The sequence below is a fragment of the Phycodurus eques genome, chromosome 6 (genome assembly GCF_024500275.1).
Source record: "Phycodurus eques isolate BA_2022a chromosome 6, UOR_Pequ_1.1, whole genome shotgun sequence".
Taxonomy (NCBI): domain Eukaryota; kingdom Metazoa; phylum Chordata; class Actinopteri; order Syngnathiformes; family Syngnathidae; genus Phycodurus; species Phycodurus eques.
This window is the reverse complement of record NC_084530.1, coordinates 10,412,100-10,439,167: the sequence shown is the minus strand read 5'-3', so window position 1 is coordinate 10,439,167 and position 27,068 is coordinate 10,412,100. Positions and strand designations below refer to the sequence as shown.

At 41.7% G+C, this 27,068-nt stretch overlaps 3 protein-coding genes across 4 annotated transcripts; all 3 read right to left on the bottom strand.

Moving 5' to 3' along the window:
• Positions 1-1,310: 1,310 nt before the first annotated feature.
• On the bottom strand, positions 1,311-5,068 carry LOC133404588 (nucleoredoxin-like protein 1). Its single transcript, XM_061680624.1, has 4 exons — positions 3,681-5,068; positions 3,337-3,607; positions 2,328-2,417; positions 1,311-2,202 (listed from the first exon to the last, which is right to left on the bottom strand). The coding sequence occupies exons 2-4, from the start codon at positions 3,573-3,575 to the stop codon at positions 1,869-1,871; spliced, it is 663 nt and encodes a 220-aa protein (XP_061536608.1). The 5' UTR covers positions 3,576-3,607; positions 3,681-5,068; the 3' UTR covers positions 1,311-1,868.
• Positions 5,069-5,259: 191 nt separating this feature from the next.
• On the bottom strand, positions 5,260-8,883 carry LOC133404587 (nucleoredoxin-like protein 1). Of its 2 annotated transcripts, none has more exons than XM_061680622.1 (4): positions 8,714-8,883; positions 7,159-7,434; positions 6,982-7,071; positions 5,260-5,690 (listed from the first exon to the last, which is right to left on the bottom strand). In XM_061680622.1, exons 2-4 carry the CDS (start codon positions 7,392-7,394, stop codon positions 5,348-5,350), a joined length of 669 nt encoding a protein of 222 aa, XP_061536606.1. In that variant the 5' UTR covers positions 7,395-7,434; positions 8,714-8,883; the 3' UTR covers positions 5,260-5,347. The 2 variants fall into 2 exon arrangements, with proteins under 2 accessions (XP_061536606.1, XP_061536607.1); XM_061680623.1 differs by having other exon boundaries at positions 7,258-7,434.
• A 1,466-nt stretch (positions 8,884-10,349) lies between these two features.
• On the bottom strand, positions 10,350-27,060 carry LOC133403590 (procollagen galactosyltransferase 1-like). The gene is made up of 12 exons (XM_061678582.1): positions 26,547-27,060; positions 19,958-20,068; positions 19,721-19,838; positions 18,983-19,117; positions 16,803-17,007; positions 16,592-16,711; positions 16,022-16,098; positions 15,821-15,927; positions 14,827-14,959; positions 13,971-14,098; positions 13,527-13,733; positions 10,350-12,674 (listed from the first exon to the last, which is right to left on the bottom strand). The coding sequence occupies exons 1-12, from the start codon at positions 27,008-27,010 to the stop codon at positions 12,404-12,406; spliced, it is 2,076 nt and encodes a 691-aa protein (XP_061534566.1). The 5' UTR covers positions 27,011-27,060; the 3' UTR covers positions 10,350-12,403.
• Between the last annotated feature and the right edge of the window lie 8 nt (positions 27,061-27,068).

The window sequence follows — 27,068 nt, the reverse complement described above, 5'->3', positions numbered from 1 at the left end:
ACACTCTTGTTAGAAGTGAGTGCAAAGCCATTTCTGTAAATAAGAAAGTAATGTAATCACACTATCATCAGACTGGCAACTACATCAACAGAAGTCTTTATCTTTAAACAAATAAGGGTTTGTTTGTCGGGGGGGGGGGGGGGGGGGGGACTGTTGTGGGTGGTGCCAGTTGTAACGCCTGACAGAAAACATTTAACTACTGACAAGAGTATCCAGTAGTAAGGCCAAACAATAATGCTAGATAGTGGTAGGACTAGGAGTCCTCCCCCCTTGCTTAGTGACTACTACTAAATACTGTGAGAGGGCCAGGGCAGGAAAAAGTCTTAAGTGGAGTATGATTTTACGACAAATTCGAGCATTTTTCCCTTGTAATCAAAGTCAGCAAAGGCCCAATTCTCTGATGTCCTGAGAGATTATCCTGTGGTGTGTGGTGTTAAGACTGATATTATCCTCTCCGATCTGTTTTAAAAAAAGAAATCCCCCCAAAAAAACGGTCAACAATCAGTGTTGTTAAACCTGTTCAATATTTATGATCTCAATGTCTTATGAGTGTGGACAAAATTAACTAGTAAAAGAGTGCAGGTACGAGACTGGCCTGCCAGCAGTCCAGACCTGGCTCCCGTTCAAAATGTGTGGCGCATTTACTGTACTTATGTGTGGAGTGTGCTGTGTTGGTCATCCCAAGCACAACACAAAGTATAAGAGCAGCATGAAAATGCACAGTGATTTATTTATTTTTTTCCTCATTGTGTAGTGGTCTCTCAACTTTAAAAAAAATCGGTTAAAATGTTTTACAAAACTAATAATTAATTTCATTAATAAGAATAGTTTTCTATAGGTAATGCAACACCCCTCCACAGTTCCATAGATGTCGATAGTTGTTGCATCACAAATATTATTATGTTATTATTCTATTATGCTGAAATAATGAAATGTGTTTAATAAAGTAATAGTGTATGTATATATATATATATATCAGCTTTATGTTCATCTAAACAGAGCCGGATTTCATTCTGTGGAAGTACATTTTTTAGCAAGTTAAGACAAGATCATCGTTATTTTAGCATTCATACTTTCCGTGCCATTTCTTTTAGGTGGCGTGCTGTTAGATCTTTGGAATGAAAAATGGCCGCCTTAACTCAATAAAGGATGGGCAACACTGGTATGAAGCGTTTCCAGAGGCTCCACGATACCTGTGCTGTGGTTAGACTCACAATGGCATGAGATTTGGCCGCTGACAGCAGGGAGGTGATTTGAATTGCAATGAAACAATCATGAATAAAAATGCTGACACCAACTACTGGCACGTTTACAAGCAATACAGCCAGAATGTGTTTATTTTTTATTACAGTACACATAAAACAATCGGTTTCACCAATTGAAACAATTCAGTGCAATTTTATCTCTACTGACACAGTTTCGTGTCGATTTGCATTAGAATAATGCATCAATGCATTCAGAAAAGTTATAGCCCAAAATGTCAACTTGGTCTTGACCTAAGTGTCTCCCAAAAGACCTCATCTGATCTATGGATGATCGCTGGCTGAAATAAAGAATTGAAGAAAAGAATTCTAGAATCCATCCATTCCATCCATCCATTTTCTGAGCCGCTTCTCCTCACTAGGGTCGCGGGCGTGCTGGAGCCTATCCCAGCGATCATCGGCCAGGAGGCGGGGCACGCCCTGAACTGGTTGCCAGCCAATCGCAGGGCAGAATTGTTGAATGATACAGTCATTATTTCTTTTTTGCTATAATCCTACTTAAAGACCTTCAGTCAACCCAATGTGACAAATCCACTCCTTTGGAGAGGTCAATGTGGCATCTTTGCAGAAACCATCTCAGTCAATATTTTGTTGGTACTTTCCTTGTCACCATGGCGACCCAACTCCTTTTCCATCCGCCTCTGCATCATCTCCACCTGCACCCCAGCCTCTCTTTTTTTTGTTCCTTTTCTTCTCATCCTCCACCTTGTACTTGAGTCTTCTCAGGGGGTCAGTGAAGCTGCGCATGGACTTCCCCTGAAAGTCCTCAGTGATCATGAAGTTCCTGTCAATTAGCTCTGCCGCTTCTCGCCAGTTGCGGTAGCAGTCCGGACCGAGGCGTAGGATCTCATCCACTGCGTTCGGGATGAGGACAGAGCAGTCGGGACGCAGGACCACCACAGTGGGAAGCTCCTTGACGTTAAACTTGTCCTCCAGCTGTCTGTGGACACGCAATGGTACTCACAGTGGCACATGATGAATAGACTTAGCCAGCAGAGTGTGTTTACATTCTCATCTTCTTAACCAGCAGGACGTTTATGCTGCCTTTTGGACTGTACCACTCACCTCCGGTAGGGGTCCTCATAGGTGAGGAACAGGCACTGTTTGGGCAGCTCTTGGAGGAAGTCGTTCTGATGTCCCTCAGATTTGTCCAAACTCACATGTAACACATAAATACTTGTTCAATAAATACTCTAAAAAATGAATAAATGAATGAACTGACGGAAGGATAAATGATAAGATGGGTGAATGGATGAACGAATGGATCGGTAGATGGGTAGACGTTACTGATGGTGTGTGTAAAGGCACATTTGCCTGACTTGGGTGCAGTCACTTCTAACTCAGTGATGGTGTGAGTGTGAACGGTTGTCCATCTCTATATGTGCCATGCGATTGACTGGTGACCAGCGCAGGGTGCAGTTCGCCGTTTGCTGAAAGTCAGCTGGGATCGGCTCCAGCTCCCTGCAACCTCGAACGGGATAAGCGGTGTAGAAAATGGATGGATGGATGAAGACATTTACAGGAGCGAGGATGTTTGCCGAATGAATTAACAGATGGTTGGATTGATGAAGGAATTGCTCGATCGATCGATCGATGGATCCATTCATTCATTCAAATGGATGGCTGGCTGGAGGGCCCTCCTGTGTTGAGTTGTGTAGCATGTTAGTCTGCATGTTCTTCGTGCTTGTGCGGGGTTTCGCCATCACTTTCGCTTCCTCCCACATTTGAAAAACATGCGTGATAGGTTAACTGAAGAGTCCAAATGGTCCACATGTGTGAATGTGAACGTCTCTTTGCCTTTGTGTGAGCTGCAAATGGCAGTCCAGGGTGGACCCCAACTCCAACCCAAGCTCAGCGGCAACAAAATCCAGCTCACCCGCGACCCTCATGAGGATATACTGTATAGAAAGATGGATGGACGGATTCCGATTCAACAACATTCATCATTTCCCATTTCCAAAGGATACAGTGGGATTATTGTACAACCTGCTTAAATATCGCTTGTGGTAATGAACTGTGGTCCATGTACAGTATATTGAGGTTTGTAACGTTGTACAATGTGTGTCTGCTCTACCTGATGTACAGGAGGACCAGCTGGGCAGAGCGATCCACATAGAACTCATCCGTCAAGCGTGTGAAGAAGTCGCCGAGTTTGGGTGCAAACTCCTGACATCTGTCGCATGCAGCAGAAGCAAAGAAGAGCATCAGGATGCGGTTCTGCAGGCGAATGGCAATCTCATGTTCAGTGTCCAGCTCGTCCTGGTCCCTGTTGTTCTTCACCAGGACCCGATCAACGAACAGGTCCACCATCATGAACGGTCTCAGGATGGTGCGCTACAGAGAACCTATGGGCGTTTGTTTTATCAGCACCATGAAAACAATGCAACATGGCATGTGACAAAGGGGAAATGAAGAGACCTGATCGCTGGCTTGTGTCGTTCAAAGGCAGTCTTTGAAATGAACCGATGAGTCTCCTCGCTGTCATTCTCACAGAGCTCCCCTTAATCACATGAGCACATCTCGCTTGGCGTTAAATCTGATAATCCTTATTCTTGCTTACCTCTATCTCACAGTTGCAAATCCAAAAAGAGAACAACCTTTTTTTTTTTTTGCCCCCTCTTATCTCCTCTTCCTGAGTTGAATCATTCCCAAGTCTGTCTCTTCAAATCACCTTCTCACAAACGGTCTCCTTCACCTTGATTGCTGTTCACTCCTATGTCCTTTTTGCGTGTCTGTCTGCGTTGCACCTCCTCTCTTGTGTCTGTCTGGGAGGGGTTGGGATAAGGTGACAGAGGGACATAACGTGTGTGCGTGCGTGTGTCTCAACAGGAAGCAAAGCAGGAGGCCGCAGACGTGACCCCTGCAAATGATAAAATAATATAATAAGCTGTTGAATAGCTTAGAACTAATGGCGGAGCAGGAAATCTGCACACAACATCAGTAACATTTGGACACTGCAACTATAATTCCTTGGTTTTTTTTTTTTGTGAAAATAACAATGTCTCATACAATTGACAAACCAATTTTGTAAATTTAAATGAGTAAATGTTTTTGCTAAGTATATAAAATGAGGCTCCAAAATCTTGAAAAACTTTGTGGGCGTGTCCACTGAATGTGCTGAAAACACTGAACTTCAGCTTTCACTCAAATACAAATGTTATAGTATGTGCTCAAATGTCTGCAGTGAGAGCCACAGGCCCGCTGTGTTGTTGTTGTGCTGTTATGTGGACCCACACACAACACAAAACCGAGGGAGGCTTATCGGCCGACGCCGGTCCGGGGCCCTCGGGTTACCGGGCGAGGGGAACCAGTGAGCGAGCAAGTGCCGGAAAGACACTGATGGAATGACAGCGCTCCATACTTATATAGTGACTCAAAAAGCCCAAGTGTGTCCTTGGGCTAGGTTTTTGCCACGCCCCAAAAAATGCTGACAACTGAAACGGTGAAATAGAATTTCACGCCATAGCTCAACAATTCAGGACTAAATTGTTCTCAATCTTTGCACGGTTTCAGCAATTCAAACATATTTTATGTATTTCGATACAAATCACTGAAATCGCTTTACAGCACAGGCGTCAAACCCATGGCCCGGGGTTACTTATTGCACGTATTTGAATCTTCTTGTAATACTGCTCTCTACCAACAATATTAACAGTGAGTCCTTTTCAGTGTATGATGGAGTCAAGCCTTCAATCTTCCCCTCGACATCGGAGCCCAATCTATAAGGCTTGCGCTGGGTTTGCGAGGGAATGCCAGATCAAGCTGAAATAAACACCCCTTTAAACCAGCGAGTGGCATACCGTCAGTGGTCAATTACAAAGCTAGAAAATCTAACTAATGTGGAGGAGTGGTGGGGGGGAATCAGTAAAGCAGTTCCAGGGGCGGCTTCTGATATTGGCGATATGGGCAACTGCCCAGGGCGGCATTCTGTAGGGGGCGGCACTCGATATTTCTCAGTAATCATATGAATTAGTATTGTTTTGTTTTTTTCAGGACTTTTAGGAATGAAAACAACAAAGCCGGAGAAGCTTTGCCTTTTCAAGAAATAATTTGTACTCCTTTTTGGTCCTTCCTTTTGTGTTAATTTACAGTCCTCCTCTCTCTTTGTATCCCACGCTTCCACTTTCTTCATTGTCAGCTCTCCCTCGACCCCACAACCGCCACCATCTTTTTTTCCTCTTGTCGTCCTCTGTCTTGTATTTGAGCCTCCTCACAGGGTCTGTGGCGCTTCGCATATTCAGGTTGTCGAACTCCTCGTTTAGCATGAAGCTTCTTTCAATCAGCTCTGACGATTCCTGCCAGTTGAGGAAACACTCGGAACCCAATCGATAAATGTCCTGCACAGCATTCGGAGACAGGACAGAGCCATCTGGGCGAAGGACCACCACGGTGGGGACATCTTTCACCTTGAACTTGGCCTGAAGTTCCCTAAACATACGTGTATTTTTAGTATCACAAAAGAAATTCTGTGTTCAATCACTCCCCGTTCACTTCTAAGTCTCGTCTCTGGTGAGTTTGACATTTTGTTGTGCTGTTTGAATGTATTTTGAGTATAGGTTTTTCCCTGCATAGTCCACTCAATGAAATCCACAATACATCTTGGAAAGTAGTGAACAGCCAATTTATGACAGAAGGTAAACTAGCTGAAGTTGATCCGGCGCCTTGAATTATGCAACAGAATGACGTAATTCACGGCATGCCCAAGTAGTGTTGGAAAACTATTTTTCATTTGACTGATAAGGGAATTATAAAGTCCACTATATAAAAATCATCATCATCATCAGGCAGTGTTGGGGAGAAAGTAATTACATGGAACAAGATTATGTAAATTAATTACAATATTTATGCAATTGTAATCCATTCTATTATTGGGAGAAAACATGTGTAACTCAATTTCAGTTGCTTTTGGAAATCTCCATGATTATAATTTTAGTTATGTTTGAAAAATAGCCCAAAAAGCTCAGATTTCTTTTCCATATCACATCGTCCTTCTAAAGCCAATGCTTGTGATTGGCTCTCTTTGGTCATGTGGCATTCTGCAGGAGTGTCAAACATGATGACTTTGAAGTGCCACCTTGTGGTGCATTCTATTAGTTTGTCTGAAATTTTGAATAAGTTAGACACAGAGTGACACTTTTGAACACTTAAAATAACATTGACTTTTGAACAGTTGCATCTTTTCACACTTACGTATTTATGAAACATTCACTTATCTGGGTTGTCATACAGTATGAAGCACTATCATCTAAATTGTGCACATTTGTCATTAGGTCAACATGGTGTCATCTTTTCCACATGCTGTACACATACTCTATAACGCAACAAACCTTTTTTGTTATTGTGTTTACATTTTATCGTGTTTTGTTATCAGTTTATTACTTGTGTAAAAAAAACAAATGTGTGGTTAATTCCAAAATAATGATCTATGTTTTGAATTCACTTTTTTAGAGGAAACCTCCAAGGATGCTGTTGATGCATTAATTCCAAAATTCAGAAAACTAATCACAATGTAATCAAATGTGATTAGTTATACTACTTTCAGAAAGAAATCAGAATACACTACTATTACATTTTCAATAGGGGAACTTGTAATTGTAACAACTTCAATTTCAAAGTAATCTTCCCAACACTGGTGATAACAGAGCAGGGAAAGAGTAAATGATTCTGAACACTGCCAAAGACATATGCAAATTAAGCATAGTGCCCCCACCCTGCTTACTTCCTGTATGGGTCCTCAAAGGCCAAAAACAGAACCTTTTTGTGCATCTCTTTGAGAAATCTTCCCTGCTGTTCCTCTGATTGGTCCAAGCTGCGGAGAGATGGAAATGATCAAGTGAATGCACATGATCTCATCTTGCGCGGTGTCATAAAAACGAGCCAAGTGGCTGGCTGAGACCTGATGTAAATGAGCGCCAGCAGTCTGGGATATTCAATGTAAGCTGGATCTTTCAGTCGCTTAAAAAAGTCATTGAGAACAGGCACAAACTCCTTGCACCTGTCGCACTTTGCGGATGCAAAGAGCAGCAGGAGGATGCGGTTTTCCAGAATTCCGACAATTTCTCGCTCGGTGTTAAGCTCATCCTGGTCCCAGTTGTTCTCCACCAGAACTCGGTTGAGGAAAAAGTCCACCATGATGGAACACGAGTGATGGAATGATAGATCCAAGCTCCCTCTGTGGAGAGACCAACTTTGTTACAATTGCAGTGTATTGCCTGCTGCAATATTGGCTGTTATCGTGGGGAAATCCAAACTCAGATACATACAGTACATGTAATGTTATATAATATTACTATTTCATATTTGAGTCCAGGACCCGGATTCACATGATACCATCAACCCAACAACATGCACATACTGCAGACTCACTGATGCTCAGTGACAATCAATACACAAACTGCTCTCTTATACAGTAAAGGTTTTTATCCATGCTTTATACATTGGTTACTAATTAATTTGCTTGGCCTTTTATAGAGCATTAATGAACTGCAACTGCTCACTACGCAAGAACATAAAGTAAATGTTCACCATATAGTGAGCCACATTGATTTTTCTATTACAAAAACTGTAGTTGTCAATAGCAGTTTGAAATTGCTGAATTGTGAGCAAGGGCTTTGTGACTGCTTATTACTCATTCGGGGTGTTTCTAACATCAATTGTATACAGTGAGTATTTAATACGCAATTATAGATGATTGTCAATGTACATTGCAGTGGTGTAGAAATGCACATAATTATAGTGGGTGAGTAACATTTTGCCCTCTCATGTTGCTTATATGACACCACAATGCTGACACACAGACGTACTGTAATTCTATAACACATCTTCAGAAAAATTGCAGGTACAATCAATTAATGACCCCTTGAATATCCCAGTTTGTGTGAAAAAAAAAAATAATAATCAAATGCGATGTTATTTAATGTTGGAGTTAACAACATATATACAGGCAGCCTTTTGGAACCGAGATTATGGTGTCAATAGATGAAACACCGCACAAGAAATACTTCTCTGATGTAGAAATAACGTTGAGGCCGACATCTCCGAAATGTGCTTTATCTTTGTTGGCCAGCCTGTATTGAAGTGTCGCAGGAGTCACTGCTGGCCGTGAATTGACATCGATAACCTCACAAATTAGATTTGGCTCTCTGGCTTTCAGTGGATCTATTTGGCACTACAATTCCACACTGCAACATCCGACGCTGATTGAGCAGAAATATGTCGGAAGCTGGACATTGCCTGGAAAAGGGGATTTACTGTAAGACTCGAGAGGTCAAAGCTTAAATCCTACATTTGGAGAAGTAATTTTGCAGTCATACGGTTCACTTTTTGAAGTTCTTTGATCCTGGCCTAAAATACTAGCGCCACTGCCTTGTTTCGTTAATAGCTCATTTAATAGGCAATCAATCTTTGTACGTGTGGTGGCAGCTGAATACAGCACAAGTAATTTACCTCACCTTGAAACTCCTCGTCTCAAATGTATCCCAGCTTTCTCCTCCAAGCCTTTGTATTCATCTTTGATTTGTTGACTCGCCTCCTCCACCCTGTTCCCTTTCACTTCAGTTCATTATTATTTTCCCTTTCAGAGACACCTTCACTGCCTCGTCTCTTCACTTTGTGCTTTGAAGTCGAGCGACGGCAGGATTTACAGATGGAGATTACGAGTGTGTTACAGTGGGTGTGTCCATGCTGTAATTTAGCAGAGCAGAGGTCATTGTGTAGGCCCTAAAAACTCCGGCTCAGGAGCGGCAATCTTATTACTTCAAGAGCTTGTCCTGCCTGTCCTACATGCTCCTTCTCCGGTCCTTGTCCTGTTCTATCTTGTCCTGTCCTTCCCTCACAGGGTTTAGCACTACAGCCCCATGCAACACTCAGATCTATTGTTTCATTGTTGTAGATATGTAATGAATTACTTTTGTCATCCTGTTTACAATTAGTGCTTTGTCTTTTGTCTTCGTTTCTCTCTCGCCTCTAGAAATGTTTTTCTCTGTTCGACTGATCGATTCTGACTGTCAATAAACATCAAATACTAAGAAAACCACAGCGGAGCTTAAAAACTCCACCGTGACACAGTTTCGGCATAAAAGGGATAGACCCTCCATTCTGTTTGACCGAACAGGACAAAAAAAAAAAAAAAAAAAAGGAGAGTGTGAGAGAGAGAGAGAGAGAGAAGGGACGACAACAAGGATGAAGGAAAGGGGATATACTGGATGCCACGGTGAGGACAAGATAAAAGCCAAAACAGACATTTTAGCACTAAATGAGACAATCTCCTCTCATGGCCACACTGTGCTACCTGGCGTCTCACTAATTACCGATGTCACTCATTTATCCCTCCAAGCATAACTATGATTCTTTTCGCAACCCGTTATCAAGATGATGTGACAGCCACGACGCGAAGAGTCGCGGAAATGAACTGAGTAAGTCGATAGTTTGATCGGAGCTCACTTCTATTACACCTTTGCGAGTGCCACAGCGGAAAAGCGACTATTGATCTGTGGAGCCTTTTGCTGAAAAATAACCTGAGTTAATCTCAGAGAAAGGGGTGAGTTAAATATAGAGGTGAGGAGAGAGAGATATCTAATAGGATTAGTCTGGCTCACACCTCTGCAGCGGCACATGGATGAGTAAACACATACAGTGAACACAAATGTTCCCCTTGGTTGCGGACTGCAGCCGTTTTGTTCAGTGACAAAGTCAAATATCATGAAAGTGTACAGGAGCTTGCAGTCATACATCACAAGTGAGGAGTGACTATAGGAGACTCTCATTGGAAGTACAGTGAAGGATGAGACGTAACGGAGGCTGACTGCTGCATGCAGTCACCTGTGTGCTGGCAGCCATGCACCAGCAGGCACTAATTAAAAGAGATTCCTCTACTGGGTGCAGCTCATATTGACATCATCACAACTGAGGCGCTTTGATGGAGTGGCTCTCCATCTAAGCACGGCTGCCTTTCACAGCAGCGAAACCATAGTATATCAAATGTTCTTGCATGGAAAATAAAGTCAACTCAATATATTATTTTTGATTTTCAAACAACATGCACCAATTGAGCTTCCGTAAACCGATGGTGAGGAAATAAAAGTACAGTTGTGTTGTGATATTTAATAGAAAATGACACACATACATTAACTAGTGACAAATTAATTGTGTAATGTTAGAAATGGATAATAAATAAAACACAAATAGTTGGTGCCAAGAGCAATAGAATTAGTGCACCCACCTACGCTGTCAAAACAAGCCCCAGGTGTCAACACTGTAGATCAATGCATTTTGTTAGAGGCTAACGTTACAGTCATTGGTCTTTGAACTTGTCACAGCAGAGGAAAACAAGGCAACTGGTAGTGATGGAGGAAACAAGTGGGACAAACTTGCATACGTTGACATCACTCAGAAGCATAGACTCCCCCCCCCCCGCCCAGTCGAGTCACAAATTGAAACCCAAAGCATACCATCGATTAATAGTTTGACGTTATCGTTTACCATTTCAATGTATTTTTCCAATCGATTACAAAAAATGAATACTCCTTATATACAATATTTGAAAGAGCTGGTTGATGTAGTAGCTAAGTGATTACGACATCTTTCAGCCTAGTCACATCTGGACCGAGGGGGCGCAATAAATACAACAAAAGCTGCTACGTAACCCTTGTAACATTCATTCTTTCCGTATTCAAATGGCAATTAAAAATTTAAGAAAATTATAAAATGACTGATTTGTTCATTATTTGTTTTTAATGTAAGGTAACACACACACACACAAAAAACAGATTTTCCATTTTTAAATTTTAGGCTATGATCGAAAATATGCAATGGAATGGTACTGAATTAGATTTTAAGATTTATTTAGCCGTGTTTACATGACCCAAAAGTTCGATACTGAGCATTAGTAAATCTACGTTGGCTTATTAGCCGCCACAATCAGTCCGGACCATGACTATGATCCTTTAAATGACATGTCAGCTATATTATATCAAACAAATGTGTTTGAATTATTTATGTAATCGGTTTCATGTATTGAACTAATTGTTGTTAGTTCAAGTAAGTAAGCAAATATAGCTGTCTGTCTGTCTATCTATCTACTCTGTCTAATATTTTGACTATGACTGTAACAGACACAAGCAAGAGGCTCGTAGTGGAGGTAGGTGATATGTGTGAAAACTTGCCAAGGGAAAATACAGCCACAAATTGGAGAGTCCGCTTGTGAAGTTTGCAATTTAGCAGCAAGGAAAGGAAATCATGCAAATAAGTATTTGTATGTGTTATATTTAAAAAATAATAAGAATAATGAACAGAAGGCTATTTAAGTTACATTTTTTTTTTTTTTTTTTTTTTTTAATTAAAAGGCCATACCACAGCATGAATGAATAATGAATGGTTTTACGTACATTGTGATGCATCTACTCCAGAAGCAGTATTATTCAATTGTATTTATTGCACTTCAAATTGTGTTGACTGTTGTACAGTACAAGTATTTGATTTGTGCATTGTTGTTCATCTGTTAGTTAATACATTTTTTTTAAGGCACAGTGGGTCAACTGATTAGCACACCTGCCTCACAGTTCTGAGGACTGGGTTCAAATCCAGGCCTCGCCTGTTCTCCCCGTGCCTGTGTGGTTTCTCCCACATCCCAAAAAGGTGCAAGGTAGGTTAATTGAAGACTAAATTGAATGTGAGTGCGAATGGTTGTTTGTTTCTATTTGCCCTGCGATTTGCTGGCGACCAGTTCAGGGTGTACCCCCTCCTCTCGCCCGGAGTCAGCTGGGATGGGCTCCAACACGTCTGTGACCCTAGTGAGGATAAGCAGTACGGAGGATGGATGGAGACTAAAACTGAAATGTGAAAAATCTGTTAGATTAAAGAAACAAATAAAATAATCAGTCCTACTTTTCAAGCTTTGATTTTTGATTGCAAATTGAAAAAGGAAAGAACGAATGATACCCGAATGATGACTCTTCAAGAGTTATTTTACCTTTATATCGAACCTCCTCCTTTAAGAGAAAAATCAAGTGATGGTAGAAGCCTCACTGGACCTGTGTCTATCTTTCGAGCCTCTTTTACATTCCTCCCACTATCACAGCTTTGTTCTGTTGTACAGTATGTCAACCTGCTCAGTGTGTGCCACGGAGCGCTCTCCGAAGGCATCACAATTCATCCCGCGCACTCCAGTTCTCCAGCTCAGACTGTAGTACATCAGAGTTCTGTGCCTCGAGGCTTAGCTCCACCTGCTCCTGAGTTTTCCTGGACTTGGCTCGGTCCCAGTCAGTTTTGGTTGTCTCATTGTTCCAGACTACTGAGGTCTCCGTGTCACTGATGTAGCCTGCATCTCCTGTGTAGTGGGTCGGATACACCAGAAGCGGTTCTGCGGAGAACGCACGCAGTTTCCGATCCTCAAAGTGCTCCATGTAGTCTAAACTGAAGAGGGAAAGGATGGCAAAAAAAGTAGATTTACTAGGTTGCCAAGGGACACACCTATAAAAATAGGAGGAGATACTGACAAAAAAAGAGCACACCTGTGTGAAGATTTTACCATTTGGGGCAACACAATGAGTGCATTGCAACGATCTAGGTCCCGGATGTTATAACAGGATTCACTTCTAAGTGGAATTGTGAAGTTTTTAAAGAGATAGCATTTATGGGGGGGGGGGGGGAATACTAACTTAATACTTCATTTTGTCACCATATTGAAGAAGATTAGGCTTAATTGATATAAAAGAATAGACAATTCTAAGCACTCTAAAGCCCTTTATCCGTAACTCAAGTCATTTTAAAAACCTTGAAAACACAACAGTAAAATTCCAACATTTATGCAGAACCCAGTAAAGAACTAGAAATTAACATCCATCCCGATGGAGAATTTCTTCAACAAAAAGTAGTAAAAGCCCACATAACTGTACAATGAGTTGCAAAATGATCCAATGAGATCTGCCAGTAATTTAATCATCTCAACTGTTAAATGGGACTTTCCGTATTACATTGAAATGAAGTCTCTGGATCAGATCGGGGGAAACCATTTCAGCTGGTCTCTTTGGAAAATTAAACCATTTTAATGACATTATCAAACAGCATAGTTTTTAAAAATAAATAAATGGGACAATCCTGAACAAAATCACCCCCACAAAAAAGAAAAAAGGTGCATATCTCCTAATCTGTGATATAAGCGATGTTGCACACAAGCAAAACCAAGTCAAGAAAAATATGACCTTTTTGGAGGAGGTTGAAAAAAAAACATAAAAAAATAACAGAAGAGAATTGATTTGTACTCACACAGGATGTTTGTCATACATGACAGGAAGGAACTCATCAACAGGAAGCATCTTTTTCAGAGGCTCAGCCTTGAGGAGCTTTTGGGCTCCTTGCAAGGACAACATGTAGCCTAAAGTCCAGTAGGAGTAGTCAGCCTCCACCAGATTGTGAACATTTGGTACTGACTTCTCTGGATGATCCACCTGCATTCGCTTCCGTCCAATATAACTGCATAAGTGAGTTAAGGGAGACAATTATATATTACAGCTGATATCAAATAATTCATTTTACTATTTTTGTGGTGCCTATGAATGTGAAAAGACGAGGTCAGAGTGATTTGTGTCTGGCCACTGGTGTCGAGGAAACAGCAGATGACAGATGGAAGGATTTCTTTGTATATGGGAGAAATAATCCTCTCTATTTTTAAAACTGAGTTTTCACTGCGTTGAGTGAAGCAACACTCACATGAGATCCCACTCAAGCTTGTGTGTGGTCACCTCCTGCAGCAGCGCCTGGAGACGGCGTTTAAAGAACACCTCAAAGCGCAGGTCGTCCTCAACGACCAGGGATGTGTGCAGACCGCGATCTACGATCTGCACAAACGCACTTTATTATTTATATATTGATATGATTTGAATTAGGGGAGATGGCAGTATGCTACAAACAAGCAAAATGATGTAAAGCATCTTTTGCAAAGGGCATTTTATGCACAAAATATATAAAGCATCTGACTAATTCTCCAGCTAACAAACACAGCGAGAGCAGCAAGAGAGCTGTAAAAAAAATAGTTACAATTTCAGAAATTTAAAATCACTTTAACAGTAATAATAATGCATTAGACTTACATAGTGCTTTTCTAGAGACTCAAAGACGCTTTACAATTTCACGCATTATTCAGTCACACCCAAGTGGTGGCAAGCTACTTGTGTAGCCACAGCTGCAGCATGGCTGCTAGTCTGCACCTACGGCCCCTCCGACTACCACCAAACATACAACCACTTTCATTTGTATGCAATGTGGGTTAAGTGTCTTGCCCAAGGATACAACGACGACATGCACTCGGGCGGAGATACGAACCGGCGGCCCTCTGGTTACAGGCCGTACTCTTACCCTGAGCGCCACGCTGCCCCTTTATTCAAAAGTCAAGGATTTTTTGGATTTTTTTTTATTTGGTGTATCTGATACCTGCGTAAGATAACTACATTCTTGACAATATATTGTTTATCAGATTTCGAGGGCATTCATATTAACAAAAACACTTCACACGTGCTGAAGCAAAATGTTGTAATAACTATTATGAATCTAGTGACAGAACCCTCACCTCCTTCCAGATGTTGTAATGAGAGAGGAAACAACCCAGTTCACCCTTGGTGAGAGGTCGACCGTGATATGGGTCTTTGTACCCCGGCAGCATATTAATCCCCATCGCCTTGATGTCACTCTTGTTCAGAGCTCTGATGAACAGACCAGGGATAAACATGGAGATTAGCGATGGGAATAACACATCGTATGGATGAGATTGTTTTACAGGGATTACAACCTCACTCTTATGAGACCAAATACAAGTCGACAACTAATCGATTAGCAAATTAATCGACATTCGTTTAGAAAAGTTGTCCAAATCCTCAAAATTTCATCCTCTCACCAGTAAATATTCTCCGATTTCTGTAGGCCTCCATGAAAACCGAATGATTATGTTTGTGTTTAAGCAAAACAGGACATTTGAAAACATTTGCTTTTACTTTGGAAAACAATGATCAAAATCGTTGCCTATTTTCTGACATGTTCCAGACCAGTAACTGAATTGTAATCAATTTATTTATGTTTGTGCATTTTTTTGAAATGTCAATTTGAAATAAGGTCCAGTTTTTTTAATAAAGGGATGGAAATTAAAACATTTGTTTTTATCCGATTCATTGAAAAATAATCGACAGATTAATCGATTATTAAAATAATCATTAGTTGTAGCCCTAATAAAATGTCTGGCTTCACAATTGGTACTAGAAGTTTTCATTTAAAATGTTTATTATTGCAGTGACGGCACAACAATAAACCATATGGTGAATAATATCTCCCTTGTATTTTCATCTTAACTGATTATTATCTTTGCATAACTAACATAAACGCTTGTATTGGATCTTATTTGTCAGCAGGTGTACCTAATAAAGTAGCACAGTCATACACACACTCTTTTCGAGCTCTTAATTCCCAATCCATGTCATGTTCATTGAATTTGCAAATGCTGGGCGACTCTTAGCCCAAATGATACAGGTGCTGGCTGCTGTGAGGAGGGAGGATGACGAGGAGAAACGTACTTGCCATCCACAGCAGCAATAACTTTACAGCTTAGCTCCATCTCGTGTAAAGTTCTTAGCATGCGCTCACGCCGGTCAGCTCGCCGCACCAGATTTATCATGAAGACCTGCGTGCAGGCCAATGCAAAAATCTCACCAATGTGCTCAGGCCTGTGTGTCTCTTTTTGGTTATACAAGTGTGTGAGAAAGACAAGACTGTACCTCATCAAAGCCAATCTTGTTGGGCTGCTTTGGAGGAAGAGTCAGGAAGCTGGAATACTCCAGTGGAGGATTTTTCACTTTGAACGAAGATGGCATCGGGTTACAAAGAGAATGTGTAATGGATCAGAGGCTCCCAAAATGCAGCCTACAGCTCCAAATTCCTTGCCCAGTCAAACTGAGCAAAGCAAAGGTAAACAGTCTATTTTATCATTCTTCACGGCTTGTGTCTTTCCTCTATGGACGATTACATATCGTGTGGCATATAAAACATTATGACTAGAGAGCGCCTTGGTTACCAAAAGATTTTTTCAGTAGGATTAATACCTCAATCAAAAACATTCACTGGACGCTCTGATGAACTCCAGAGATTACAGAGTAGTTTCCGCTGTGCATAATGCATAATTTATTATTTTCTATAATTGTCCGCTAATGTTTGAAACTGGAGAAAAAGACTGACTATAGAGCTATTTTAGTAGTAAAATGAAACCTGCTTTAACTGCCCTCTACAATATGTTGTGTTGCCTTTTTATTTATGCACGCTCTTGTGTTACAATTTGATTTTGAACTCACCCATAATCTCAAAATGAGTGTGCAAGAAGCTCTCTGCTTCATCCAACAAAGTAGCGTGGGAACGCACGGGCACAGGAAAATATCCATAGGTTTCTTTGTTGCACACATACATCTGAACATCTGACAACAACAGACGATGACAGTCAATGCAGAATCACACGTGTAAGATATTTATCCCCGCCAAGCCCAAAAAAAATCTAATCCCTCTCACCTGCCATGCGAGCGGAGTAGGCAAAGACGATGACATCATCAAAGGCCCAGCTGTACTCCGGGTGTGGTGGGTAAAAAGCCAACTGATGAGAGGCTTCCTTCCGTAAATCCACCAAGTACGTTGAGTGGACCATCGGCACGGCAAAGCACCCGAGACGCTCGTGCTTCCTGATTGGAATGTAGGCTGGCGTTCGCTTGTAGTAGCCCTGCCAACATGGTCACACACATTGGGCCTCATTCATTAACTATGACCTAAAAAGGTTTTTCTGTTTCTAATAGCACATTTGCTTACACAATGTTATATTCTGTTATTGGCTGAGCGGCAGATGTACCAACTATATCGAGGAAAGTACTCGAACAGAATTATAATTAAGACATCTTCGTAGATGGTCACCATCATCTATTTTGCTGCAGCTGAACATCTGTTTCGGAACTATTGAGGAGATTCCTGTATTTGGAATTCAGACGCATGCCCAGTGTCCCGACTCCTATTATTTCTCGGGTGTGTAACTTGCATACTATGTGCAGCTGGGCCATAAATCTCACATGCATACAATACAAGAAAGTATCGTGTGCAATCACCTTACAAGGAACTGGATATAAGTACAGTATTTGCATGCATTGAATGATACACTCTGATTCACATGGACAATTAAATCAGACCCCATACGAGAGCTGTACCTGAAAGCATGCCTTTACAAACATTTTAATGCTCAGTTGTCATCATCTCAGAATGAAGGCAGGAAGTTTCATGGCATTTCCATTGTCCTCCACAAACAGTACCGCTTGAACCACCAGGAGCAGTGCCTACAGTGGACATTAAAAGTCTACACACCCCTGTTCAAATGCCAGGTTTTTATGATATATAAATAAAATGAAACCAAAATAAATCATTTGAAAACGTTTTCCACCATTAACGAGACCTATAAACTGTACAACACAATTGATTTTGTTTAAATCTTTTCAAGAGAGGAAGTAAAAAGAAACAACTGAGATAATGTGGTTGCACAATGTGCACACGCTCTTTTCACTGGGATGCGCGTGTTCCGCATTAACCAATCGCATTCAAACTCATGTTAAATGGGAGTCAGCACACACCTGCCACCATTTAAAGTGCCTCTGATTAAACCCAAATAAGTTTCAGCTGTTTTTTAGTAGGCTTTTCGTGACTTATTTTTTCCCCCTCTTTCTTTCTACCTAAAGCCTGACGTTTTTGTGCTAACACTGACTTCTATTTCCAACTGCTCATAATTCCTTCCACCATTTTTTTAAGACTACAATTCCAGCTGAACAATAACAGCTCCAAAGCATAATGCAGCCACCACCATGCTTCACTCTCGTTATGGTGGTTGTTTTTTTTGGGGATGTGCAGTGTTGGGTTTGCATACATAGCATATGGGATTATGGCCAAAATGTTAAACATAACAAAATATTCTAAACACGTGGGAAAATATGTTGTTATCTAAAAATTTTTTAATATCACAAAAAGCTGGTATTTCAACAGGGGTGCGTGGACTTTTTATGTCCACTGTATATACTCGGGTTAATGCTGAATTTACATTGACACAGTGTATATGTGACATTATTACTGTGTCGATAATCAGATAAGCAAAATGATAGACACAAAGATAGACACCTATTATTATTTAATATAATAATTTTTTTAAACTGTATTTCGATGGGTGGCACGGTGGGCGACTGGTTAGAGCGTCAGCCTCACAGTTCTGAGGACCTGGGTTCAATCCCCGGCCCCGACTGTGTGGAGTTTGCATTTTCTCCCCGTGCCTGCGTGGGTTTTCTCCAGGCACTCCGGTTTCCTCCCACATCCCAAAAAACATGCATAAATTGGAGACTCTAAATTGCCCGTAGGTGTGACTGTGAGTGCGAATGGTTGTCTGTTTGTATGTGCCCTGCGATTGGCTGGCAACCAGTTCAGGGTGTACCCCGCCTCCTGCCCGATGACAGCTGGGATAGGCTCCAGCACGCCCGCGACCCTAGTGAGGAGATGCGGCTCAGAAAATGGATGGATGGATGTATTTCGATGTACCAAGTGAATATTAGTGAAACAATATATTTTACAGAGCTAGGTTAATCTTTCAAATTTAAAGGACATGTAAAGTGGCTCGAACATACTGTACGTGTACACAGTGTAAATGACTCATAAATGACCATCGACATTACCTGTGAAGTCATGCCGCACCAGAAGTTGGAGTATGCGGCTCTGGACTCCAACATTGGAGCAACAATGGTCTTATTTTCGCTCATCAGTTTCCACAATACATCTGGGTTGATGAGCAGGTTGTCGCAGTCGGCCACCTGTAGACAAAGAAAAGAGTATGATACTGCAGTTGAACACAATGCCTTATTGAAAAGACTACTGTTCTGCTCTTGGATCTGCTGTGGGTTCTTTTACAACAAATATACTGGCTGAAAATGTGTCTGGCTGGGAACCATATCAAATATGCAAGGAGCTCTGCCTTGATAAAAAAAAAAAAAAAAATAATAATAATAATAAAAATAGAAAATTTACATTTCGATACATGTAACCATAGCAACAGGATGTACGCTTTTCATCTACTGCTGAACATCTCTGTTACCTCCACCTCCTCCATTGAAATGTTCAAAACCAAAGTGAGTGAATAAAATATGTCTTAACATTGTGGCTCATGTTTCACTAGGACATACTGTGGGTGTCTGGGCATTACAATTGATTTTGCAATTAAAACAAAGAAAGACATCAGTACCTCTACATTAAAATTTAAACTGCTTCAGTTAGACTGAGTATTTTTCACACATTTTCATATCATCACTTAATTTAAATTCCCTCGTGGTATTAATGTCTGACCATCCATTTATCCATCATGCGGAGTGCAAAACAAAAGCAGCTCTATGCAGGATGTTAACTGACTGACAACATACCAGGAGGTAGTCAGCCCAGATCTCACGGGCTGTGTCCAGTGCCGCCTGACGAAGTTTCATTACGTGTTCATAACGAAGATTATTCCAGTGTTTGGGCCCCACCTCATCCTCAAAGGCACTACGGCGAGCACAGATAACACTGGTGTTAGGAACTCAAACACAGTGTCCTTCTGTCTGTCTGTCTGTCACTCAAGGTCGGTCGGTCGGTCTGTCTGTTTGTCACTCACTCGAAATTACCTGGATCCATCATCAGGCCTCCACTCCACATAGTGATAGTCATTCTGCACCTTGATGAGCCATTCTCGAAGCAGGGCGGTGGTGTTGTCTATGTTGTGGTCTGTCGCCACCCTGTGGCACGATGAGAGACATTGAAACATTTTCAGTGAAGTGTGAACGTAACACCAGGCACTTCAGAGAGATGCAATGATTAAATATATTGGAACAGCAGAGGTGCTGATGCCTAATTATAATGTCTCTTTATAAAATATGGTCTTCATAAAAAGGATTCTACGGTGATATAATTTGGCTGCACCGGTTCAATGACTGAATATGAAGCACCGTATCAATCACAGTGGTGTAATATAATCACCTCATTAGTCTGACACACTAATGCCCAGAGCACGGGCCTATTGTTTTTTTGTCCTGCTCCATTTCCAATTACTTCAAAGCTGGACACCACTGCCACCAATAGCAAGCAGTGTAAAAGAACAAAGCCTCTCATGTCTGTAATGCATATTAATATCTCAATGTGAACATCCGTAGTAGTTTAAGTTTGCATGCGCTGTCATCTTACAATGGAAGGGTATACTTATATGAAATGTATATGTAATATCTGTTGCATTACATTTTGCAGAGTGAAAATACAAGTACTTCATTAAAATGTCTGCCTTACAGATGCTTCTATAGAGTAGCCCTCATTAGGATCTGAGCTGGAGAAATGCATGGATCATTTATTTAATTTTTTACATACAATGTCACAGCTTCTTGAAAAGTATTATTTGGAAGATTTTAAACTGCTCGTCAAAATCTTGAAAAAAATATTTTTTCCATGATTTCATTGACTAGCGCAATACCAAAATAACATCCATCCATCCATTTTCTGAGCCGCTTCTCCTCACACGGGTCGCGTGCGTGCTGGGGCCTATCTCAGCTGTCATCGGGCAGGAGGCGGGGTACACCCTGAACTGGTTGCCAGCAAATCGCAACCAAAATAACAAAAAAAGGTCAAAAGTAATTGTCAAAACAACCAATATACGTATAAGACAACAGTATTGCTAAATGGGCTCTACCCCACTAGCACAATCCTGCCCAAAGATCAATCTGCAACACTACAAATATATGTATGCATATTATTGACAGTGCAATGTAGCCGGGCGGCACGGTGGCCGACTGGTTAGAGCGTCACCCTCACAGTTCTGAGGACTCGGGTTCAATCCCCGGCCCCGCCTGTGTGGAGTTTGCATGTTCTCCCCGTGCCTGCGTGGGTTTTCTCCGGGCACTCCGGTTTCCTCCCACATCCCAAAAAACATGCTTTAATTGGAGACTCTAAATCGCCCATAGGTGTGAATGTGAGTACGGATGGTTGTTTGTTTGTATGTGCCCTGCGATTCGCTGGCAACCAGTTCAGGGTGTACGCCGCCTCCTGCCCGATGACAGCTGGGATAGGCTCCAGCACGCCTGCGACCCTCGTGAGGAGAAGCGGCTCAGAAAATGGATGGATGGATGGAATGTAGCCATTTAGAAAAATGACTATACCGTAAACCAGGGGTGTCAAACTCATTTTAGTTCGTGGGCCATATTCACCCCAATTAGATCTCAAGTGGGCCGGACCACAATATTTGTGGCTTGAAAATCCATAAATAACAACTATTCAAAATTGTCCCCATTGTTTTGGTGCAAATAATTACAAGTAATTTCGGTAAATATTCACATTTATTCGTTATTGTTGCAAATCATTTTCATCCATCCATCCATTTTCTGAGCCGCTTCTCCTCACGAGGGTCGCGGGCGTGCTGGAGCCTATCCCAGCTGTCATCGGGCAGGAGGCGGGGTACACCCTGAACTGGTTGCCAGCCAATCGCAGGGCACATACAAACAAACAACCATTCACACTCACATTCACGCCTACGGGCAATTTAGAGTCTCCAATTCATGCATGTTTTTGGGATGTGGGAGGAAACCAGAGTGCCCGGAGAAAAGCCACGCAGGCACGGGGAGAACATGCAAACTCCACGCAGGGAGGGCTGGGGATTGAACCCGGGTCCTCAGAACAGTGAGACTGACGGTCTAACCAGTCGGCCAACGTGCCGCCCAAATCATTTTCAGTCTGAAATTTTTAACCAAACATTATTTCAACAGTATTATGATTCAGTGAGCGTGCACCATTCAGTTATGCAGCCTTTGTAAATGTATACATGAAAATTTTACTTGTGACTGTGCATCGGGGAAAAAAAGAAAAAAAACGGTTCCAGAAAACCAACCTCTTTTTAAGCAAAGCTTTTGACTGAAATTCTGAAATATTCACTGTCTTAAAACATTTCTACAGGAGGTATTTATTTTCACAGAATTGTAATGTGAAGATGGCACATCATTTTATATGAGTGTGCTCCTGAAACTTGGCATCGTTTGGCCTTCGCAAGTGCATCAATGTCATTTTAGTGTTATAAGTGCATCCTCCAGAGGACAAAATTTGCAACAAAAGTTACTTTTATTGAAAAATAGCAGTGAATGTGTTCTCCGTCTCCACGGGCCGGATTGCACCCCCTGATGGGCCGGTTCTGGCCCTCGGGCCATATGTTTGACACCACTGCTGTAAACAATGCCACCAATTTACAGGCAATGTTTGATTTGTATCATAATGACTGGATGACACAGAATCCTATTTCATAGTGTTGACATCATGTGATGAGTCTGTAGCTTTTTTGACGAGAGTGCAGCTATGTACGAATCAATGTGACCTGTGGCACACAGACAAAGACTTAGTGTGAGGAGGGGGCGCGGCTTGCTTACTGTCGGCGTTATCCAAACAAATCTTTGAGCATGATGGACAGAGGCAAAGAGTGACACATGGAATGTGTAGGTCTGAGAGAAAATGGATTTACTCCCAACTCCGTCATGTAGCCGTTGACGGGCAGCGTGCTGCAGGCGGTTACTTTGCCATCTGTGTGTGGTGTTCTCACATTCAAGTGCTGTCTCGGCACTGCCATGCGACCACTTCACAGCACAGACATCTGCATGTTCTCATGCTCTCTCTAATGTCTACATGCCTTTCCCTGCACTTGTAACCATCTGAACCACATAGCACACTTGAACAGTCTAATGACGGGCTGCAACAACATTTCTGTATTTTTTACAGACAAGTAGAATGATTTACTTTGAGAAAAACTCTAAATGCACTTCTCTAAAATATAATGTAACGACAACATTAAGTGCTGCATGTTGGCCGAGTAGTCATTACATCCACCTCGCGGTTCTGAGGATGAAGCTTTGAATCTGGACCCGGGCCTTTGCGTTTGGAGTGTGCATGGCTCCCTCCGGAGTTTTTTTCCAGGTACTCTGACATCCCCCCCACATTCCAAAACCATGGAAATTAAGTTGATTGAAGACTAAATTGTCCTTACATGTGAATGTGAATGGTTATTTGTCTAAATGTGCCACGAAATTGGCTGACGACCAGCCCAGGGTGTCCGCTGCCTCTTGCCTAAAGTCAGGAATAGGCTCCTGCTCAGTTGCGACCCTATAGTGAGGATAGCCAGTATAGAAGATGGATGGGTGGACGGACGGATGGATGGATGGATCAATTGAAGTACATTATGCATAATCCAGTCAACACAAAAGAGGGTTTCTATATATTTTGTGGCCACAGATGTCCCAGGCACTTACCGCTTATAAAATAAACCATTCCTTTGTTAATGTAGCATTACATGACAGTCATACTTTATACTTGCCACACCACACAAGGTTTTTTCCCCAAAAAATGTTTTCCAGTCTGCGAAACGCTTTAGAAATACAGTAGTTTTTTAGTAGGATACTACCAAGTACTTGCTCTGGAATAAGTGTGACCAAAAAAAAGCCTAAGAAAATGCATAATAAACATTTTTTAAAAAGATGTTCCAGTTTGATACTGTATTATGCGACATCAGAAACAACTTTGTTATTACAATCTTAGGGGAACAGGTGTATCTAAAAACTCTAAAACAAGAACAAATATAAAAGAGAGTTATCTCTACATTTGAGTTAACATGTGGAATGACTCGGAGAAAGAATTGAAAACATGCAGCGCCCTTACTTTGTTTAAAACAAGAGTAATTTAAAAAAATATATACAAATCAATTCCTGGATAAACAAAATGTTAGCGTGACTAGTGATTCCCTTCGTATACCCGTCATTTTGTACCTAGCGTATATTGTATAAAAAAGCTTCCTATTCCATTATTATTATTATTATTATTATCAAAGTCAAATCTGTACTTAGGTTTTAAGGGTAGGACCCGATAAGTTATTTACTTCTTCCTACTCCTATTGAACATTTACATTGGTATTGAAGGGTAAAATCTACTGGTGCCTTCTATTTTCTTTTGTCTTTGTTTTGATCTTTTTTGTTTTTCTTCTCTTATTTTATAAGCTTCTTTTTTATTCCCAAAATGTTGGCGGAATTCATAATTTGTACTACTTTGAGGACATTAAAACTTGTAGGTTGCACTGTACTAATCTTTGGAAAGGCATACGTAACCTTGCATTGCATTCAAAATGACGTTCCCCATGTGTATGCAGCACTATTTAAATATTAGGAACAAAACCAGAGCTAAACACTGGGAGAGACCTGAGATACGTGAGAATGTAAGCTTTATGGAAGGTTATTCACTATCCTGCAAGTCCACGCAGCACACGCTTACACCATAAGAACCGACATGTATGGGTTTATATGAGGCTGCTTGGCAGGGTACTTCATCTTCACGTGTCAGGTTGACAGCTGCAGGTATCGACAGGTGGCCAGGGCCACTGAGTTTATGTTTTGAGACTTTTAGGAAGCTCTTTAATGGAGAAAGCAGAAAAAGGGCTGTGTCAGGTTGCCACCTAGGTATACTAATCCTAAATGTCTGGCCAGAATCCAAGGAAACAGATGAATGCATGCTGGTTTACTACATTCAACATTCAAAGGAGACCGAGCTCCCACTTGATTGAACAATATATTTACTTTTGTCTAAATGTAGCTCAAAAGCATGAAATTATTCAAACCACATTCAAGCCTCCTTGACGCTGTTGACACACCGTTGCGTTGCTAAACCACTTGGGTGCCAGAATATAAACTAACCTGTCGAATATGAATGCACATGAAAAGATTAGATTCATCTCCAAGAAGCAGGTCTACTTTGACATGATCAAAACGAGAGGAATTGAGCTGCAGAGATAATAAAGGCCTGAAAGGCTTGAACTGGATAAAAGCAGGAGAAAGATAGTCCGCTCTCTAGATAGAAAGATAAGATAGATAAGTAGTGGGAAATAACTAAATTCTAAAGGAATTACCTGTCTAAGCAGTATTTATTTTTCTGATGACATTTTACATTTACTCCCTACATCTGAAAACAGACAAACCTACCTGTTCAAGAAAAGGCTCATTCCTTTTTTCAAACTCCACGGGTGATATCACGACGTTAAAAAAATCAAAAATAAAAATAAATAGAATGAAGTAAAGTTAACGTGGGTAGAATCTTGATTGATTGCGATCTTAGGGTTTTATTCGACTGAAGGAAAAAAAACAGGGACAAGAATACAGAGCAAAAACAGAGCCGGAGAAGCAAGATATTCCCCATCTGAGGTCTTATTTCCGAGACTTGTTTGATGTTGTCGGTTACAAGAATAAATCATGGACGAACGCGTTGTCTTTTGCCAGCCTAAAAACCACCAGTTTCTGCCATTCCGAAATTCCCCATCTAATCTGAAAAAAACAAGTATATTTTAATTGATATCATAAACTAATTTTGCGTTATTTGTAAGTCAGTTCGCATCATTAGCAAAGTTAAGAGGAACATGTTATCAACAGTCGCTGGCTCTGAAACCATGTGTGACGTAGTTGTTTCTTCTTCTTCTTAGTACGAGCACTACGTGAGTTCATGGAAGAAGGAATCTTTTTTGTTTTTGTGTATGCAATCAAAACGGGTTTTGTAGATAATTGAGAGGTAAAATCCATTTTTAGTCTGGTTTTAGAGTCTACGCCTGTTTTTCCACGAACAGGGGTGAAATCAATACTACTTTTTGTTTTTGTTTGTTTGTTTGTTTGTTTGTTTTACACAAGTACCTTTTATTTCGATTTGAGTAGAGAGCGTGAGAACCTTCGCCTGCTCCGTCTGGGATACAAGGAAATTAATCTTCTGGAGTTTTTGTGCCAGGATTGTGGAATATAGCGTGAGGCGGTGTTTCCAGTCGAGTCTAAAGATGTGGCAGGAAAAGAGGGGGAGGGACAGAGGAGGGAGAGTAAGGGGGGACGAGAGAAGATCCCAAACTGAATGGAACTTTTCATAGACACGACTCGACTGACGCAACGGGCCCGGAGTTCTAATTTGACGAGCGTCACTCCCAGATGATTCTCGCAGACACGAATGAGTTCAAGCCCCGCTCCCCAAACGATCAAAACACAACATATGGATAAATACATTGCCAGGGTTAGATATACTGGGACGAATGGGACTAACATAAGGACGTCTGCTACTAAAACAGACGTTTCTGTCACACCTGCTTTGACACTTTTCATCAAACTGAACTAGCAAGACATCTGCTCTTCTGTGCAAATGCTATAATAGTGACTTTGCAGCAGCGGCAGTACTCACCACAGAGCAATGCGGTCCTTCGGGTAGCGGAGGCGCTCCAAGGCTCCGAGGAAGAGCGGCAGAGAGTGCGCCGAGTTGCGGCAGACGAGCGCCACAACCACCCGCGGGGCGAGGAGAGGGGACTCGGGGCTCCAGCGCTCTTCGGGGAAGTAGCCCCGGCCCCGGCCCGAAAAGTGGACGAACAGCAGGGCGGATAGCAGCGAGGCGACGCGGGGCATGGCAGGGAGTGGCGCCGTTTGCCGACGACGAGGACACGGACGGACGAGAGGTGAGACACCGATACAAGGGGTCCTGCTGACTGTTGTGTTATGCCGACAGTGGCGAGGTGGCGGAGTTAAAGGGGAAGGTCCGCCTTCCGAACAATGGGTCGTCGTGCTTTGGTTAACACGATGAAACCCACAGCGCACTTCCACAGTTATATTAATACGAACATTTTTGTCAACAATTATTTCCGTCCGTACCATAGATGGCCATTGCTCCTCCAAGGTCTGTCCCGCTCGTCTCCTCCCCTTTAAGAATACT

Bases quoted from the DNA above. Each gene is read 5' to 3' on its own strand.
- LOC133404587 (XM_061680622.1), bottom strand. From the start codon at position 7,394: ATGGTGGACTTTTTCCTCAACCGAGTTCTGGTGGAGAACAACTGGGAC. The intron at 7,072-7,158 runs GTCTCAGCCAGC...ATCTCTCCGCAG, and splicing joins CTGGCGCTCATTTACATCAG to CTTGGACCAATCAGAGGAAC. The intron at 5,691-6,981 runs GTAAGCAGGGTG...ACGTATGTTTAG, and splicing joins TTTGAGGACCCATACAGGAA to GGAACTTCAGGCCAAGTTCA.
- LOC133404588 (XM_061680624.1), bottom strand. From the start codon at position 3,575: ATGATGGTGGACCTGTTCGTTGATCGGGTCCTGGTGAAGAACAACAGG. The intron at 2,418-3,336 runs GTAGAGCAGACA...GTTACATGTGAG, and splicing joins CTGGTCCTCCTGTACATCAG to TTTGGACAAATCTGAGGGAC. The intron at 2,203-2,327 runs GTGAGTGGTACA...GCGTGTCCACAG, and splicing joins TATGAGGACCCCTACCGGAG to ACAGCTGGAGGACAAGTTTA.
- LOC133403590 (XM_061678582.1), bottom strand. From the start codon at position 27,010: ATGGTACGGACGGAAATAATTGTTGACAAAAATGTTCGTATTAATATA. The intron at 19,118-19,720 runs GTATGTTGTCAG...CTTTGTCTACAG, and splicing joins TCTGGGCTGACTACCTCCTG to GTGGCCGACTGCGACAACCT. The intron at 12,675-13,526 runs GTGAGTACAAAT...TTCCCTCTTCAG, and splicing joins ATGTATGACAAACATCCTGT to TTTAGACTACATGGAGCACT.